Source organism: Gopherus evgoodei, chromosome 4 (genome assembly GCF_007399415.2).
Source record: "Gopherus evgoodei ecotype Sinaloan lineage chromosome 4, rGopEvg1_v1.p, whole genome shotgun sequence".
Classification (NCBI taxonomy): domain Eukaryota; kingdom Metazoa; phylum Chordata; order Testudines; family Testudinidae; genus Gopherus; species Gopherus evgoodei.
This window is the reverse complement of record NC_044325.1, coordinates 107,548,569-107,565,354: the sequence shown is the minus strand read 5'-3', so window position 1 is coordinate 107,565,354 and position 16,786 is coordinate 107,548,569. Positions and strand designations below refer to the sequence as shown.

Sequence of the window (16,786 nt, the reverse complement as noted above, 5' to 3'; positions counted from 1 at the left end):
AGACTGTTTTTTAATTTTTGATGAAGCAAGTTGTGGATAATTTCTCTTCTTCAAGGTTAACGTGTTTTGCAGAAAAGCTCTTTCAGGTAAGCCACTGTATCTAAACTAGTGCATAGTTATTTTTCGAGTGATTGTCCACAAAGATTCCAGTCTGGGTGCGCATTGCCCCATGTGTGCAACATTGGATTCTGTTAGCTCCAGTGGAGATGGTTGGCTATGCCTGTGCCATAGATGTCCCCTGCCCACCACCCAAGGGCATAAAGACTAGAGCAGGCTGAATTGTTCCTCAGTTTCTTCCTAATGCCCATGTCAGAAAGACAGAAGCTAGATTTCCTGGGTTCATAACCTGCCTTCATGTGACACTTCAGTGGTGCTTAATGATGGCACTCGTGGTTGCTGTTCTGCTTAGGACATAGACATATCTCCAAGCTATGCTCCATATGTGTCGTCTTTTTGAAGCAAAGTCAGAAAGCTAAAGAAGCCTGCCTGAAGTTGTTTCCCTTGAGAGCTTGAACACCAGGAGGAAAGGCAGAGCTAAACTCATGTTCCTCTGGTTCGTCCCTTTCCATTAGTGCTGTGGGAATTGAGTTTCTGCCTTCCCATTTGCCACCATTCTGGTGTCGACTTCCTCTGACAGGGCAAAAAACACAGGTCACCTTTTCTAGTGCCTAGCGAGTAAAGACGTGGATATCAGACTTCTGACTTGCCTCGGCCTCAGCCCCATAAGGGCCAAAAGCTCTATGCAAGCACCAAGTATGAAATGGGCACCATATGTACCCACTACATCTGTAGACTGTATTTCAATGCCAGCCCTTTGGCACGAACTTGGCACCTGCCATCTCCATACCAGTCAAATCAGAAATGTGTTCCTGAGTACTAGCACCTGCCATCTGGGTATCCAGAGCCTTTATGGTACTGCGTGCTTTAACTGTGGGCCTAGTACTGAACTCGTCTCCTAGCGAGGCTGACAGTGGCAATGTCTAAGATACAGAACCAGTCTCTTCCCTTCAAAAACAGGGTACTCTGGATAGAACTGCCTCCTTTGGAAGCTGTGTGCTTCTTTTCCCCATTCCTATCTAGACAGAGCAGGGAGACCTCTCCCACTCACCTGCCTATATAATATATGGACATATACGTATCATAGAACTGGAAGGGACCCCAAAAGGTCATCAAGTCCAGCCCCTTGCCTTCACTAGCAGGACCAAGTACTGATTTTGCCCCAGATCCCTGAGTGGCCCCCTCAAGGACTGAACTCTCAACCATGGGTTTAGCAGGCCAATGCTCAAACCAATGCTCAAACCACTGCCAGCAAGGCCTGTTTGTAAGCTCAACAGTAGCAGCAACAAGCTCAACACTTATGTCCTCAGATGTGATTACTTCTGTGCCAGCCTTGTTCCCTGCATCACTCAAATCCAGTCCAGCCCTGCTTGCTCCTAACTCCAGCTGTGACTCTTGGCTTTATTTCTGGTTCCTGACTCCGGCTCTCATCCTTTACTCTGGTTCCTGACTCCTGCACCAGCTACTAGGCTTGACTGTTTGCACCCTGGTTACGACAGTTTGAGTAGCCTGAAAGTCCCTGGCTTAGCTACTAGGATGGACCCCTCTAAAACCAACATCATCTTCGTGGAGTTAGTGAATGTTTTGCAGAATCTACAGACCCAGATCAGTGCCCTGCAGTGAATGCCACCCTGCAAGCACAAGCTGTGCCACCTGTGACCCAGACCTACTGAGAGCCAAAAATAACATTTCCCAGCAAGTTCAGTGGTGACTGGAGGAAGCTGTGTGGGTTTCTAAATCAGTGCCATCTTCGCCTTCTACTGTACCTGCAGACCTGTCCTACTGACAAGACCAAGGTGGGGCTTATCAGCTTGCTAACTGAGGAGGTGTTGGCCTGGATGTTGGTGATTTTTGGCAACCCGAACCACACAAACATGGCAGTAGTTGCACTCCAGACACTTAGATGTTGGCATAGAAAGTACGCTTATTAAGTTTGCGGACGATACCAAACTGGGAGGGATTGCAACTGCTTTGGAGGACAGGGTCAAAATTCAAAATGATCTGGACAAGTTGGAGAAATGGTCTGAGGTAAACAGGATGAAGTTCAATAAAGATAAATGCAAAGTGCTCCACTTAGGAAGGAACAATCAGTTTCACACATACAGAATGGGAAGAGACTGTCTAGGAAGGAGTATGGCAGAAAGAGATCTAGGGGTCATAGTGGACCACAAGCTTAATATGAGTCAACAGTGTGATACTGTTGCAAAAAAAGCAAATGTGATTCTGGGATGCATTAACAGGTGTGTTGTAAACAAGACACGAGAAGTCATTCTTCCGCTTTACTCTGCGCTGGTTAGGCCTCAACTGGAGTATTGTGTCCAGTTCTGGGCTCCGCATTTCAAGAAAGATGTGGAGAAATTGGAGAGGGTCCAGAGAAGAGCAACAAGAATGATTAAAGGTCTTGAGAACATGACCTATGAAGGAAGGCTGAAAGAATTGGGTTTGTTTAGTTTGGAAAAGAGAAGACTGAGAGGGGACATGATAGCAGTTTTCAGGTATCTAAAAGGGTGTCATCAGGAGGAGGGAGAAAACTTGTTCACCTTAGCCTCCAATGATAGAACAAGAAGCAATGGGCTTAAACTGCAGCAAGGGAGATTTAGGTTGGACATTAGGAAAAAGTTCCTAACTGTCAGGGTAGTTGGACACTGGAATAGATTGCCTAGGGAAGTTGTGGAATCTCCATCTCTGGAGATATTTAAGAGTAGGTTAGATAAATGTCTATCAGGGATGGTCTAAACAGTATTTGGTCCTGCCATGAGGGCAGGGGACTGGACTCGATAACCTCTCGAGGTCCCTTCCAGTCCTAGAGTCTATGAGTCTATAAAGCAAGGATGCTAGTGGGCAGATAATTATGTTGCTGACTTCTGGTGCAGACACAGAATGGGAAAAGGGTGCTCAGTGCCATCATTTTTGGCATGGTCTCAATGAAGACATTCAGGCTAAGCTGGCTTGGATAGAGCCTCAAGCTGGCCTGAACACTTTTATCAATCTATATATTAAAATTAACAACTGTCTATCTGAGTGCTGCCAAGAAAGGAGGGGGACACTTTGAGCCATGCTGGTTTTGATGGCATGAACCAGTCAATATCCTGCATCCATGCTTCAGCCTGAACCCATATAGGTGGACATGGACTAGACCCTTCTCTCTGAAGGGAAAAAGTCTCTGCAGAGAGAGTAGGGGAGGGATGTCTCTGTCTGTATTGCGGACAGTCCTGGCATTTTGTTTGCTCTGCCAGACCTGCACCTTGATTGGGAAATGCCCCAGTCCCAGTGAGGGGTCTGGGCTGGGTTGGTGGTTCTCCTCTTCATTTTAGCATCCAATGGGGCTCTTTTGGTCAAAAGACTGATGACAACTAGCACCACCGTGCCAAAATGGGAACAAGGCAAATCCATTATAAAGTCCAGAGATGCAGTGAACTAGGCCTGGGACTGTGGGCTATTGCTGGAGGAGACCAAGTGGCCTCACATTTGGGTTCTTAGTTCAGGAGCATTATTTTCTCATCCCAAAGAATGGCATCCCATTTTTGACCTTTGATGTCTCAACAAATTCATCCACTGTTTCAGGTTCAGGATGGTGAGGCTCTAATGAGGGAATGTGTACATTGGTCAAGACTGGTTCATGGCTCTCAACCCATCAGATTCCCATTTCTACATATCCATTCAGCCAGACCACAGGACATACCTCAGAATCAGGAGCATCTCACTGTCAGTAGAGCCCTGTGCAGATACAAAATTTGTATCTGCATCCGATCCACGATCCACAAACAGTCTGAGGATTTTCAACAAATGTTTGGTAGTCATGAAAACACATCTTAGGAGACAAAATCCAGGTCTGCCCCTACCTTGACAACTGGCTGATCTGAAAATCATCACCCCAACAAATGGTCCAACTCAATACAAATAACCTTAAAGATTCTTGCCACTCTGGGTCTCAAATTCAACACAGAGAGATCCATGCTTACTCCAATTCAAAACATAGACTTTATAGAGGATGATGTCAAATTCCAGGCAATGGTGGATTAACACACCAGGCCATGAGGCCGAAGCCCAAGGACCTTGGCCAATTTGGGGGACCCTGGCCAATTTAGGGGCCTCTGAAAAAATGGATGCCCCGAGCCCCTGTAGAAGCCACAGGGCTGAAGGAGCACCAGAAGCACTCTGAAGTGCAGGGGCCATTGGCACTCAAACCATGGCCCTGCCTACTGCTCTGCTTCTTGCCCATAAGACCTTTCCCCATGCTGCCTCTTCCCCTGAGGCCCTATCTCCGCTTGCTTCTCTCTGCCTCTTCCCCTTCCTTCGCTCATCCTTAAGGCAGGTTAAAAGTGGGAGGGCATAGCCCCTTAAGAAGCTCCCCTCCATATAAATGTAATTTGAGTTCAGTGCCATAATTATTCCTACTACTCCGTGGATCCACAATCCAAGTGCTGATATTATGTCAAGAGACAAGGAGGAGCCAGGTCGTCTCTGCTCTGTCAGGAGCCATTCTGGACTCTGACCTTGTGCATTCAGAATCAAATCACAATATACATCTTCCTGGCCTTCAGAACATAATGGCAGATCAACTTAGCAGACAATTCTCAGACAATTGCAAATGATCTATCAACGACTCAATCCTGCAAAGGCTTTCCAGAATTTTTAGATTTCTAGAAATAGACCTGTTTGCCACAAACCACAAGAAGTGTCAGATATTATGTTTCAAATGGAATCCCAGCCCAGACTCCTTGATGGATGCCATTCTCACTCGATGGCACTTGGACTGATGTACACCTTTCTGTCAGTCCTCCTGATAGCGAAGGTTCTGATGAAACTGAGGCAAGATATAGGACTGATAGCCAAAGCATGGGCCAGTGAGTTCTGGTATTTGGATCTGATGAACCTCTCAACATAGCCCCCCAATCACCTTACCTGTCCTACCCAACATAGTCTGGCAACACAGTGGTCAGAGCCTTTAATTGGAGCCAGTTTTTTTATATCTGACAGCCTGGATGCTAGCTGAGTGATGTTCACTGAAAGAAGCTGTTTAGCTGAAATTCAGAATGTTCTGATCCAAAGCAGGAAAGGCTCAACTAGACTGACTTTAAAAAGGAAGTGGAAAAGGCTTTCTATATAAGCATCTCAGCTGCAGCTGAGCTGTCTCCTTCAACAAGACCCGTTTCAGCAATATTAAAGTATTTACTAGCCCTGAAACAATCTGCTCTATAAGAGTGCATCTAGAAGCAATATCTGCACATCACTCACCTAAGCAGGGCCATGCTATAGAGTGGCTAGATTTCTTAATGGCTTTACTCTTGTCTTTACTCCAGTTAGGGAGCCCCCCTCCCTCTTAGGACTTCAGTATAGTACAAACATGATTGATGAGTCCCTTTGATCCCTTAGTAACCTGTTCCATGTATCACCTACCAGTGAAGACTGCCTTTTTAGTAGCCATTGCATCAGCTCAAAGGGTAGTAAAAATTCAGGCCCTCATGACTGGGTCCTCCTTATACAGTGTTTCATAAGGACAGGGTTACTGTCGGACCTCATCCCAAATTCCTACCCAAAATAATTTCAGAGTTCCATGTGAACCTGTTTATTAATCTCCCAATTTTCTTCCCCAAGTCTCACTCATCCTTGGGAGAAGCTAAATTTCATACACTTGATGTACCAAGGGCATTGGCATTTTACACTGAAGGGCAAAACCATTCAGGAACACACCTAGACTGTTTGTGGCCTTTGCAGAGAGGGTTACAGGTCATACTATATCCTCTCAGAGATTATACATTTGGAGATCTACTTAGATAAGGACATGTTACAAATTAGCCAGATTAGATACACCTAGCCACATTAGAGCCTATTCCACTAGAGTTCTGGCAGCATCTGCTGCATATTTGTAGAATGTTCTTATTTCCAAAATCTATAGAGCAGCTACTTGGAGCTCTATGCATACCTTGACAAGACACTATTCTTTGACAGAGTCTTCTAATTTGATGCCTGCTTTGATAGGGCTGTCCTACTATCATTGTTTAAACAGGGGTCCTCCAAGTACCCATCTCCAAGCAAATGTGCTTGTTAGCTACCAAGAGTGAAATCCATGTGGACAATCACTCAAAGAGAATAGGAGTACTTGTGGCACCTTAGAGACTAACAGATTTATTTCAACATAAGCTTTCGTGGACTACAACTCAGTTCTTCGGATGCATAGGATGGAACACACCGACAGGAGATATTTATACATACAGAGAACATGAAAAGATAGAAGAGAATAGTTACTTACCTTACAGTAACTGTGGTTCTTCAGGATGTAGTGTCCACATGGACTCCACAACCTGCCCATCTTCCATGCAACCACAGAGTTCTTCTACTCTTGGCTTCTGTACTGGTGAAGGAACTAAAGAACAGTTAGGCCAGCTCTGCCCTTTATGCCCTCAGGTGGGTGGGCATGAGGACATCTAAGTCATTAGTGTGGCTCCAATAGACACTTATGGCTAAAAGTAATTCATGTTGAATGCATGGGGCACATGCACACCAAGAGTGGTATCCATGTAGACAATGCATCTTGAAGAAGCATAGTTACTGTAAAGTAAGTAACTGTTCTTTTCTTGTCAGCTGCATCTTTACAGATGTCATCTTGGGGGGAATGGGAGAGATACCTTCTTAATTACACAATGTATATAATGCGTATTATTTGCTGAAGTCTCCTCAAGCACGGTCTAAAGTCTGGTACAAAAGATCTGGTATATTACATTGCTGGCAAATTGAATATACTTAGCATATCATAAAAGTAACACCACAGAGGAATGGTAAACCCAGTCTTTGTAAAGCTCACAAATAGGAGTTGCTTGAAGTCTGCAACGTTTAGTTCCATAGGGTTGGCAGCAGGCTATCCCTGCAGTTTTCTTGAGAATTCAGATTTTTCCAACCTAAATTGAAAACCCTCACACAAAAACCCAGACCCTTGTATCTCTCCCTCCGATCCACCTTCCTCTCTCCTCCTTCTCCCACCCCCTGCACTTTTATAGTTTTATTGTAGAGGCCTGGTGGCCTGTTTCTCTTTTGGCTCTTTTCTTGAAGAGGAGTCACCCTCCTGATCTTTGAGTGAGAGGAGGTATTTTCCTAACTGATCACTGTCTTCCATAGTCCAAAAGAATTTTCTGGTGAGACCGAATGCAGTCCACCCTGTCCTATGTTAATTAGCTTGCCCCCACTGTCAGCTGATAATTCTTGGAAAGAAAATGAACATAGATTTTCTAACAACTATTCTACAATCACATGCAACAGATTATGGTTAGTCTCTCCACCTCAGCTCAGTGTCAGTGCTGGACTGTAGCATAAATAAGTTTTCTCTCCCAGTGCACTATGAGCAGAGGGGAAGGTAAAGGAGAGCATAGAAGATCCTTTAGCACTAACACTGGAACAAAGTGGGAGCGCATTACTCGTCCTTCAGATGTCAAATGTTAAGAGTGGGAAGGGAAGATGACTTGCAAACCCACACCATTTCAGATTCAGTAACGTGCTAATATTCGGCGAAGATGATTACTTCATGTCATTTTGGGATTTGTTATTTATGTGTACTCAGCACAGTTCCACTCACAGCTTCACATCTTTTCCACTGGTTCAGCTTATCGTAGATCTTTCATCTCTGTTGTTATATATATGGTTTGGGCTCTAGTTTTGTAATGCCATACTTCACATATATAAATGAGGGACAAAATTACTGGCTGATTAAACAACCCCAGTGAAATATAGCACTGGAAAATGACATGTTCTTAAACTTCCTGTTATAGCTCACCTACCATTGTTTTTCTAATTACATTGGCTGTACTGCTGTTGAAGGTATACCGTTGTAAAAGAATGTGCAATATCATTCTTCCCTTACTCCATCAAAATGTTAGAGTTGCTCCCTGACACTGCAGCTCCTTGCTTTTTCATTTTTGTTTTCATTAGGTATTTATAATTGTGTGACAAAAAAACTAATTCTTTTTATGCCATATTAATGTCTACCAAGCTGTGAACCATAAAATTGTTTTCACTTTCTATACAATTTGTAGAAGAAAATAGTTAGTGCTTATTTAATATTTTTTGATTTATAACATCCCTAATATAGATGTATAAAGATGTACACAAAATAATTACTATAGAGAGGGTAAGTCAGGAACTGCTCTTTATCCTTTTTTGTGTTACAAGAACAAAGGAACATTCAGTGAAATTGAAATGTGGCAAATTCAGAATTGATAAAAGGTGATTTATTTGTCTTACCAAACACCACATTGGTATGTGGCACTCGCTGCTACAAGATGTCACTGAGCCAGGAGCTTAGTGGAATTCAGAAAAGGATTAGACATTTATATGGCTCAAAAAGGACATCCATAGTAATGTAAGGGAAAACTGTGCTTCTTCAGAGCATAAACCAACCACTAACTAACAGGTTTAGGAATAAATTTCCTGTATGGACATCTTATTCCATAATTGTTGACCACAACATTTCTTGCATCTTCCGCTGAAGCATCTGGTACTGGCCAATGCGAGAGACATGTACTGAATTAATCCCTGGTCTGAGCCAGTATGGCAGTTCCCAAATTCCTACGTTTGTTTGTTTATAGGATTTCCTATGATGCTTATTGTAATATCTTCAATCCTCACAAGCATTAATGAAGTTACCCCAACTTAGAGACTACCTAAAGCCAAACAAGAAGACTGGCAGAGCCATGAATATAAGCCAAATCTCCTGAATCCCAGTCAAGTATCTAAAGCATAAGATCATACTTTTCACTTGCGGTAGTCTTCATTATTTTGATTATGGCTCTTGTTACAGAATTCAGCACACGTTGATAGATGCTCCATGCCTACTATGGGATATATGACCCATACTGTAAGTGCACCCAGTTTGCATGGCAAGTCGGTAAGTTGAAATGTTAGAATTCTTTTCCCCTTCCCCGCCACCAAATTATTGTAAGGTTTTCAAGTCCTGCTATTTTCTTAGTCATATTGTTTTCTCTTGTTGTTTGACAACCAGCTAACTCTTCCTAAACTTGAACTACGTAAGCTTAAGCATTGACCATTAAAGTCAATGGGAATTTTGCTGTTGACTCCAGTGGGGGCAGGAGTAGGCTATGTGTAGAACTTCTTTAGTTTTGTTACTATACTACAGTTTTCTAGTAAACCCTGTTCTTTTATTGCATTTATTTGACCAAATGCAGAATTAATTAAATAGTTGCTTAATCAGGTCAAGTAAATGCTGTCTGGGCACTGAGGTGAAGAATGTAATTACAGTGACGCTCCCTGAAGACTGCTAATTTCCTCTTTACAATGTGTCTAAATACCTGCAGCCTGAAGAGCTAACATTGCTTCTCATTCGATTAAGGAGACATCAGGCTAAGTTGGCTAGTATACGAAATTACACAATCGCCCAATTACTACAGCATTTGCCAACTAATTCCATCTATCAGGTCAGCTGCTGATTGGCTCATCTGTGCTGTATGATAATTTGTGACTCTGCAAATTCTCCATTAGTGACGTGCTTGAGTCTGTGCTTCCTTGCCCATTCTTTGGTATTTTCAGTCCTTGAATCATTTGTGTTTTTTCTTTGTTGTTGTACATGCTGTGAATTATAAGTATTTTAAGCTACTGGGTGTTGTTGCTTATGGTTTCAAAGCTTTAGATATCACTTTGCTTTGATATTATTTCTGGAAATGCCGCCTCTTAAAATCTTTTCAGAAAAGAGAATTAAGTATACTTTATTCATTCTGACTGAAGCAAGACAATATCTTTGCACTGCTTTCATAATGGGTGTGGCTCACTTCACCACACGCTGCATTAACTCCAAAGTGAGATATATCAACCAGCTAGAACACTCATAGTAGCTTGTAATTGCATAATTTCTGCAGGTAAAGATTAGTTCATAAAAGTCGAATTGTTCTTTTGCATAAATAACACTAGCCATCATAGGTCCATAACAGCCCAGTTGATAGCATTTATGTAAGAAGTTTTAAAATTGAAGATGGGGCAGAAATGCAATTGTTAATCTCTTTATCAAGGTACTAGATTTGTAACATTCTCCAAAGGGGAGCCATCTAGTAATCTGGGCACATTTATAACCATGTCTTTTAAAGCTGTCAGCAATTTTTATTTTGACCAAATTTAGGGAATTTTTCACTATTTTTTCTTTAAAACACTTATTTCTCATTTTCTTCACCTGCCAAACAGCTGCAGTGAACTAGTTCATACACTGTAGAGTGTTCAGGCAATCAAGTAAGCTAATTGGTCAAACATAACTTTCTCTGTTACAAAGCACACCTCTGTCTCGATATAACGCTGTCCTTGGGAGCCAAAAAATCTTACTGCGTTATAGGTGAAACCGCGTTATATCAAACTTGCTTTGATCCACCGCAGTGCGCAGCCCCACCTGCCCAGAGCACTGCTTTACCGTGTTATATCTGAATTCGTGTTATATCGGGTTGCATTATATCGGGGTAGAGGTGTATATTGAACATACCAGAGCAATCTTAAATTAATCCTTGCAAAGAAATATATGTGTGGTATATGGATTCGCTAGCACAGAGTTTTTTCAGATAAGTATTTTCATTATAGCAAAACATGAAGTCTCAAAACTTGAAACCAGAGTAGTTGTCTTTTCCTCTGTTATGCCAATAAGTCCAGAATTCAAAATAATGAAAATAATTCTAAACAATGTTCTGGATATTTTGCCCAGTTAACAAAGATTGTTTGCAACAGTTATGTCTTGCTTTGTTGTTTGTTGAAAATACTTCTGGTGAAAGAAGAGAAATCATTTTCTCTTGTGACTCTGGTGTGCACATTTTTGGGGGTAACTTAAATAAAGGTAATATTATCTTTGTATAATTATAAGACCATACAGACAGCAGCTACTAACTAGACAGTGTTTCAAAAAGAAAAAAAAGTTTTAATTTAAACATGATCAGATGAAAAGCCAGAATGGTTCTCTAACTATATATGATAATTTTTATTTAATATTATCCATGAAGCAGCTGTTCCATCTCTCTCAAAGTGAGGGATGCATACAGTATTTTAAAATGTTTATGAAGTTTGACCAGAAGTGTTTTGATGACTTGTTATTTAATGAAATATTTTACATTTCAAATCTAAGACCAATCCTAAATAAGGCAAATTTTTCTGTCAAAAAGGATGTAATACAGGATGCTAAGCCATGGCTTAACACCTTTTTCAATAAAGTATCCTGCTCTGAGTATACTATCCATAAAAATGTTGTTCATGCCTTCGAAAATATTTTAAGCCACAAATATGTTTTTGTCACCCTGTATATTATGGAAGGGGGGGAAAATCTGTTCTCCATGATACTTTGCCTATTTCATATTCAGTCATAAACAGCAATGTGACAGTGAGGCCAGTGTGCTTATTTTGTGCCACTTGTGTACCCGCTTTGTCACTTTACTTTTTATTTCTTACTTACATATAGCTTAATACAAGTTTTCCAGTATTTGCAAATTACTTTTAAAGTAGTGGAATACCGTACATTGCATTGTTGTTCATTCTTTTTATATATTTAACTGAAGGCTGATGACACCTACATCCAGCTGAAGAAAGACTTGGAATATCTGGATCTAAAGGTAGGACATATTTATAGGAATCATATTTCCGGTATTGATCATCCCATCAGTCCTCTGTATATCTTCTCCCTACTTGCATTACTCAGAATCTTGTGTATCCAGATTTTAGAATGCTGAATTTTCTTTTGGTGTAACTGGAAAAATCTCTAAAATTGAAAGAGTCTTACTTCACTGACTATAGGCTGAAAATGTAAACTAAGTAAATTTGTTGCAAGTTTATTTTGTTTTAGTTTAATTTGAAAGCAGTGCAAGAATAATTTATTTTATCTTTTGTAAATTTAAAGAAACTAGAGTAAGATCTGATTCAGAATATTAATGTCTGTTACAGCATTATGGTAATGCTGTTATGTTTAAGACTAAGTATTCTGAGTTAACAGAATACAGAATTTCAGTGTTTATTCATTCCTATTTTTCCTTTATTTCTATTAGAAGCGGTCTCCTTTTATGATAACAGTAAGAATATTATTATTTCTAAACATATTTATAATGTAGTAGTGTTGTAATAAATTAGTTGAATATATTGCAATCTTCCTCTCACCTCCATATTATTATATGGGGGCTTTCCTTGTCATACTTGCATTTCTGAAGATCCTAAATAATTCCAAAGATTAGGTGGAACTCCTTTCAGAATGAATTAACCTTTTCCCTAAATTATTCTCCATGGTTCACTTAAGAGTAATGCAATATTTTCCTAACCACTTTATGCCATTATTGAGCTATTGAATAGCCAGAAACTTCCTAGAATTAGCCCACTGGACAATAGGGTAGGTTCTAAAAATAAGCCCATATTGCTCTCATGTTCCTATAGCTTGCATTCACAACCTTGACAATGTCACTGAGTTTTTCAGTGCTGTTAAATTAGTCTAAATTTGGTGCATTTTGTTTCACTTTTATAGTATATATTTTTGGTACACTCACTCCTTTTTATTTAAACAAATTTTCCAAGCTCAGTCTATCAAAATATTACTTTGTGATTATTCTTTAGCAATAGGATCAAATTTATGTGAAATTGTTTAAAGTTCAAATTTTTCACAGCCAGTGAAATTCTGTGTTAACATCTGTATCAAGCAATAGTGTCATCCAGTGGTGAGTTCAGTTAATTGACATTTCTTCCCAAAGAGAGATTGCAAATTCTTATTTATATCAGGTCGCCAGTATCATGTTGCATGAATCCAAGATGTTAAACAATGTTATTATCCTGAAGCTCAAACTCTGCATCTCAGTTAAAATAGCTATCATCCATGGTAAGCAGATTGAAAACAAAACTAGATTAATAAACGTTAGGTTTTGAAAAATCCATTAAAAGAAAACTAATAATTTTGCTCAGCACAACAGCCTGCTGGCTCTCATAGTGTGAAACTCTTCTCCTCATGCATAAATCATCATTGAAGGGACTGAGCAAGATTTTCCCTGCAATTTCATCTCCCAGCTGGAAACCACCTTAGTGCTGGGCACAGGAACTGAGAGTAGAAAGACTCTCTTGTTCTCTCAGCGCCCACAGTTGGTGTTCAAGCAGTGTGGAAGAAGAGAGGGAATCACAGAATTGATTGGAAGAGACCTCAAGAGGTCATCTAGTCCAGTCCCCTGCACTCATGGCAAGACTAAGTATTATCTAGACCATCCCTGACAGGTGTTTGTCTAACTTGCTCTTAAAAATCTCTAATGAATGAGATTTCACAATCTCCCTAGGCAATTTATTCCAGTGCTTAACCACCCTGACAGGAAGTTTTTCCTAGTGTCAAATCTAAACCACTCTTGCTGCAATTTAAGCCCATTGCTTCTTGTCCTATCTTCAGAGGTTAACGAGAACAATTTTTCTCCCTCCTTCTTGTAGCCACCTTTTATGTACTTGAAAACTGTTGTCATGTCCCCTCTCAGTCTTCTCTTCTCCAGACTAAACAAACCCAATGTTTTCAATCCTCCCTCATAGGTCATGTTTTCTAGACCTTTAATTATTTTTGTTGCTCATCTCTGGATTTTCTCTCATTTGTCCACATATTTTCTGAAATGTGGTGTCCAGAACTGGACACAGTATTCCAGTTGAGGCCTAATCAACATGGAGTAGAGTGAAAGAATTACTTTCCGTGTCTTGCTAACAACATCCCTGTTAATACATCCCAGAATGATGTTTGCTTTTTTTGCCACAATGTTACTCTGTTGACTCATATTTATCTTGTGATCCACTATGACCCCCAGATCCCCTTCTGCAGTATTCCTTCGTAGGCAGCCATTTCCCATTTTGTATGTGTGCAACTGATTGTTCCTTCCTAAATGGAGTACTTTGCATTTGTCTATTGAATTTCATTCTGTTTACTTCAGACCGTTTCTCCAGTTTGTCCAGATCATTTTGAATTTTAATCCTGGCCTCCAAAGCACTTGCAACCTTCCCCTCATCTTAGTACCATACATAAACTTTATAAGTGTACTCTCTTGCCATTATCTAAATCACTGATGAAGATATTGTACAGAACCAGACCCAGAACTAATCCCTGCAGGACCCCATTTGATATACCCTTCCAGCTTGACTATGAACCGCTGATAACTAATCTCTGAGAACAGTTTTCCAACCAGTTATGCACCCACCTTATAGTAGCTCCATCTAGGTTGTATTTCCCTAGTGTCATGTGAGACAGTATCAAAAACCTTAATAAAGTAAAGATATACCACATCTACCGCTCCCCCTCTCCACGTGGAAGTAGTCATACAGGATTGCAGATATGGAGGGATGAGGTTGCAGGAGCTGGAGGGTAGGGGGAAGCAGACAGGGACAGGAGCTAGGTGGAGAGAGGTTCATGAGCTGAGGGGTAGATAGAAGCAGAAGGGGAGGGAGACAGGAGTTGGGGATGTGAGTAAATCGGAGCAGGGGGCAGGATTCAGATGATGAGAGAGGGGATAGTTGCAGGGGAGAAGAAGGCCAGGGTGGGAGCTGAATAGGTATAAAGTGTGTCAGGGTGGAGGGGAGAGAGAAGAGGTAGGATATGCAGGGGGCATAGGCAGAAAGGTCTATACAGTATAACCATTAGTTAACACTCACCTCCTGAACCTGAATTTGAACCCTGGGGTCCTGAGTCTCTACATTTCTTTGCTGTTAGCAAATGCTTTGCCACTGGGTCTCATATGTATGTTTCTTATCCCTCCTCTAGAGACTGGTCCACATAGAGGATTACAGCCTAGTATTGCTACCAGTTACTCTGCTATCTCAAGTGGTAGAAATCTGTGCTGTGAATCTAAGGATCTAGAACCTGCTGGTGACCCAAATTGGGGAAAGGTGTCAATATGGTTATAAATGATTGAATTTCTGCATTTGTAAATCTGTTTGTTTTTTAATTAGAAAATTACTCTAATAAAACAGCCTATTAAAGATTGCAAAGTCAAGCACTCAAAAATTAAGAAATACCAGATTAATGTTGCCTGTGCCACCTTTATTTGCCTTCCTTGTGTGTGCATATTATGATTAAAGCTACAGTTTTGTCACAGCAGTCACAGAAACAATGAATTTGAATACAGTCTGTGAAATGCTGATAGGCTTTGTGACCTAGCGCATGGGATCATGACACCACGCAGGTTTGGCATGTCCACCCCTCCAAATCTGAGTGGTGGTGTGACCCCATGTGCTAGGTCACAATGCCAATCGACTTTGGCCATCTGTCTCTATCTGTGGAGGTGTTGTGACCATGTGGGCCAGGTCGCAATGCTAACAGCGGGGGACCTGGGCCTAGCCCCACGGGACAGGAGTCATGAGCATAAGAGGTGAACTTGTTCTCCCACAACCACCCACTGGCTTCCCACTGTCCTGCTTTCCAGACATAATTGTTTTCTCGCGTCTGTGCCATGAAATGTATTAAAAATGTGTGTGACAAAATTGTAGCCCTAATTATGACTTGGTTTTTACTTACATGATCGCATACAGTTTTTTTTCCATAGGATCCATGCCTCATTCAGTGCACAGTAAGGAAGGCGCTCACTGAATGAGCAACTATTTGATATTTTGTTTTATCCTCATTGTTTAATGTGTGGCCCGGTGCTTAGGCCTGATGTACACTAGAAGATTAGCTTGATTTAACTGCATCAGTCAAGGGTGTGAAAAATCCACACCCCTGAGCAGCGTAGTTAAAATAAAGCAAGTCACGACATAGCGCTGAATCAACAGAAAAATTCTTCCATTGACCTAGTTACCACCTCTCAGAGAGGTGAATTATCTGTGCTGACAGGAGAATCCCTCCCGTTGATGTAGGTAGTGTCTACACTGAAACACAGAGCACTGCCCAGTGGCAGAGTTATGCTGCTGTAGCATTGAAAGTGCAGACAAGTCCTTATTTACTGAAAACTAGTCAAGTCCTTACACAGTAAGGAAAGACATTTCATGTGTAAGCTTATAATAAAGTATGCTACAGGCAGTGGAGAATTGAGAAATTCTAAAAGGAAGTACACCTCTCCCCTGATGTAACGCGACCCGATATAACACGAATTCAGATATAACACGGTAAAGCAGAGCTCCAGGGGAGCAGGGCTACGCATTCTGGTGGATCAAAGCAAGTTTGATATAACGCAGTTTCACCTATAATGTGGTAAGATTTTTTTGGCTCCTGAGGACAGCGTTATATCAAGGTAGAGGTGTAGTTTGTTTTCTGCTTAATAATTAAGAGATCAGGTGTAAACGATCTGTCTGTAGAGTGGGTGGGTAAATCTGATCTCATAATACCGTAGTAACTTGTTGATTTTTTTTTAATTCAAACATACATTCCAGATTAGGAAATGCAGAATGTGAATGAGGAAGGCCTAATAAAGTGTAGAAGAGTGTATTCCATTAAGCATTTGCACTAGAGCAATTCAAGAAAATCTGGGATCCTGTATAAAGCCATTCAGTGATTCATTATAGAAATGTTGGGCTGGAAGGGACCTTGACAAGTCATCAAGTCCAGCTCCCTGTATTGTGGCAGAATCAAGTAAACCTAGACCTTCCCTGACAGGTATTTGTCCAACTTGTTTTTAAAAATCGAATGAGGGGGATTCCGCAATATACCTTGGAAGCTTATTCCAGAGCTTTAACTACCATTATAGTTAGAAAGTTTTTCCTAATATCTCATAGACTCATAGACTCATAATATCTAACCTAATCTCCCTTGCTGCTGATTAAGCCCATTACT

General features: G+C 41.0%; 1 protein-coding gene across 3 annotated transcripts in view; it reads left to right on the top strand.

Moving 5' to 3' along the window:
• The window catches only part of PLEKHA7 (pleckstrin homology domain containing A7), a 289,322-nt gene that overhangs the window by 226,670 nt on the left and 45,866 nt on the right, over positions 1-16,786 (top strand). The window contains exons 12-15 of one of the 3 annotated variants that reach the window (XM_030560480.1): positions 8,849-8,935; positions 9,363-9,482; positions 11,586-11,639; positions 12,069-12,092. In XM_030560480.1, the coding sequence (XP_030416340.1) occupies positions 8,849-8,935; positions 9,363-9,482; positions 11,586-11,639; positions 12,069-12,092 (285 nt within the window). The remainder of the gene's footprint in view (positions 1-8,848; positions 8,936-9,362; positions 9,483-11,585; positions 11,640-12,068; positions 12,093-16,786) is intronic. The other 2 variants (XM_030560481.1, XM_030560483.1) reach the window with 2 other exon arrangements.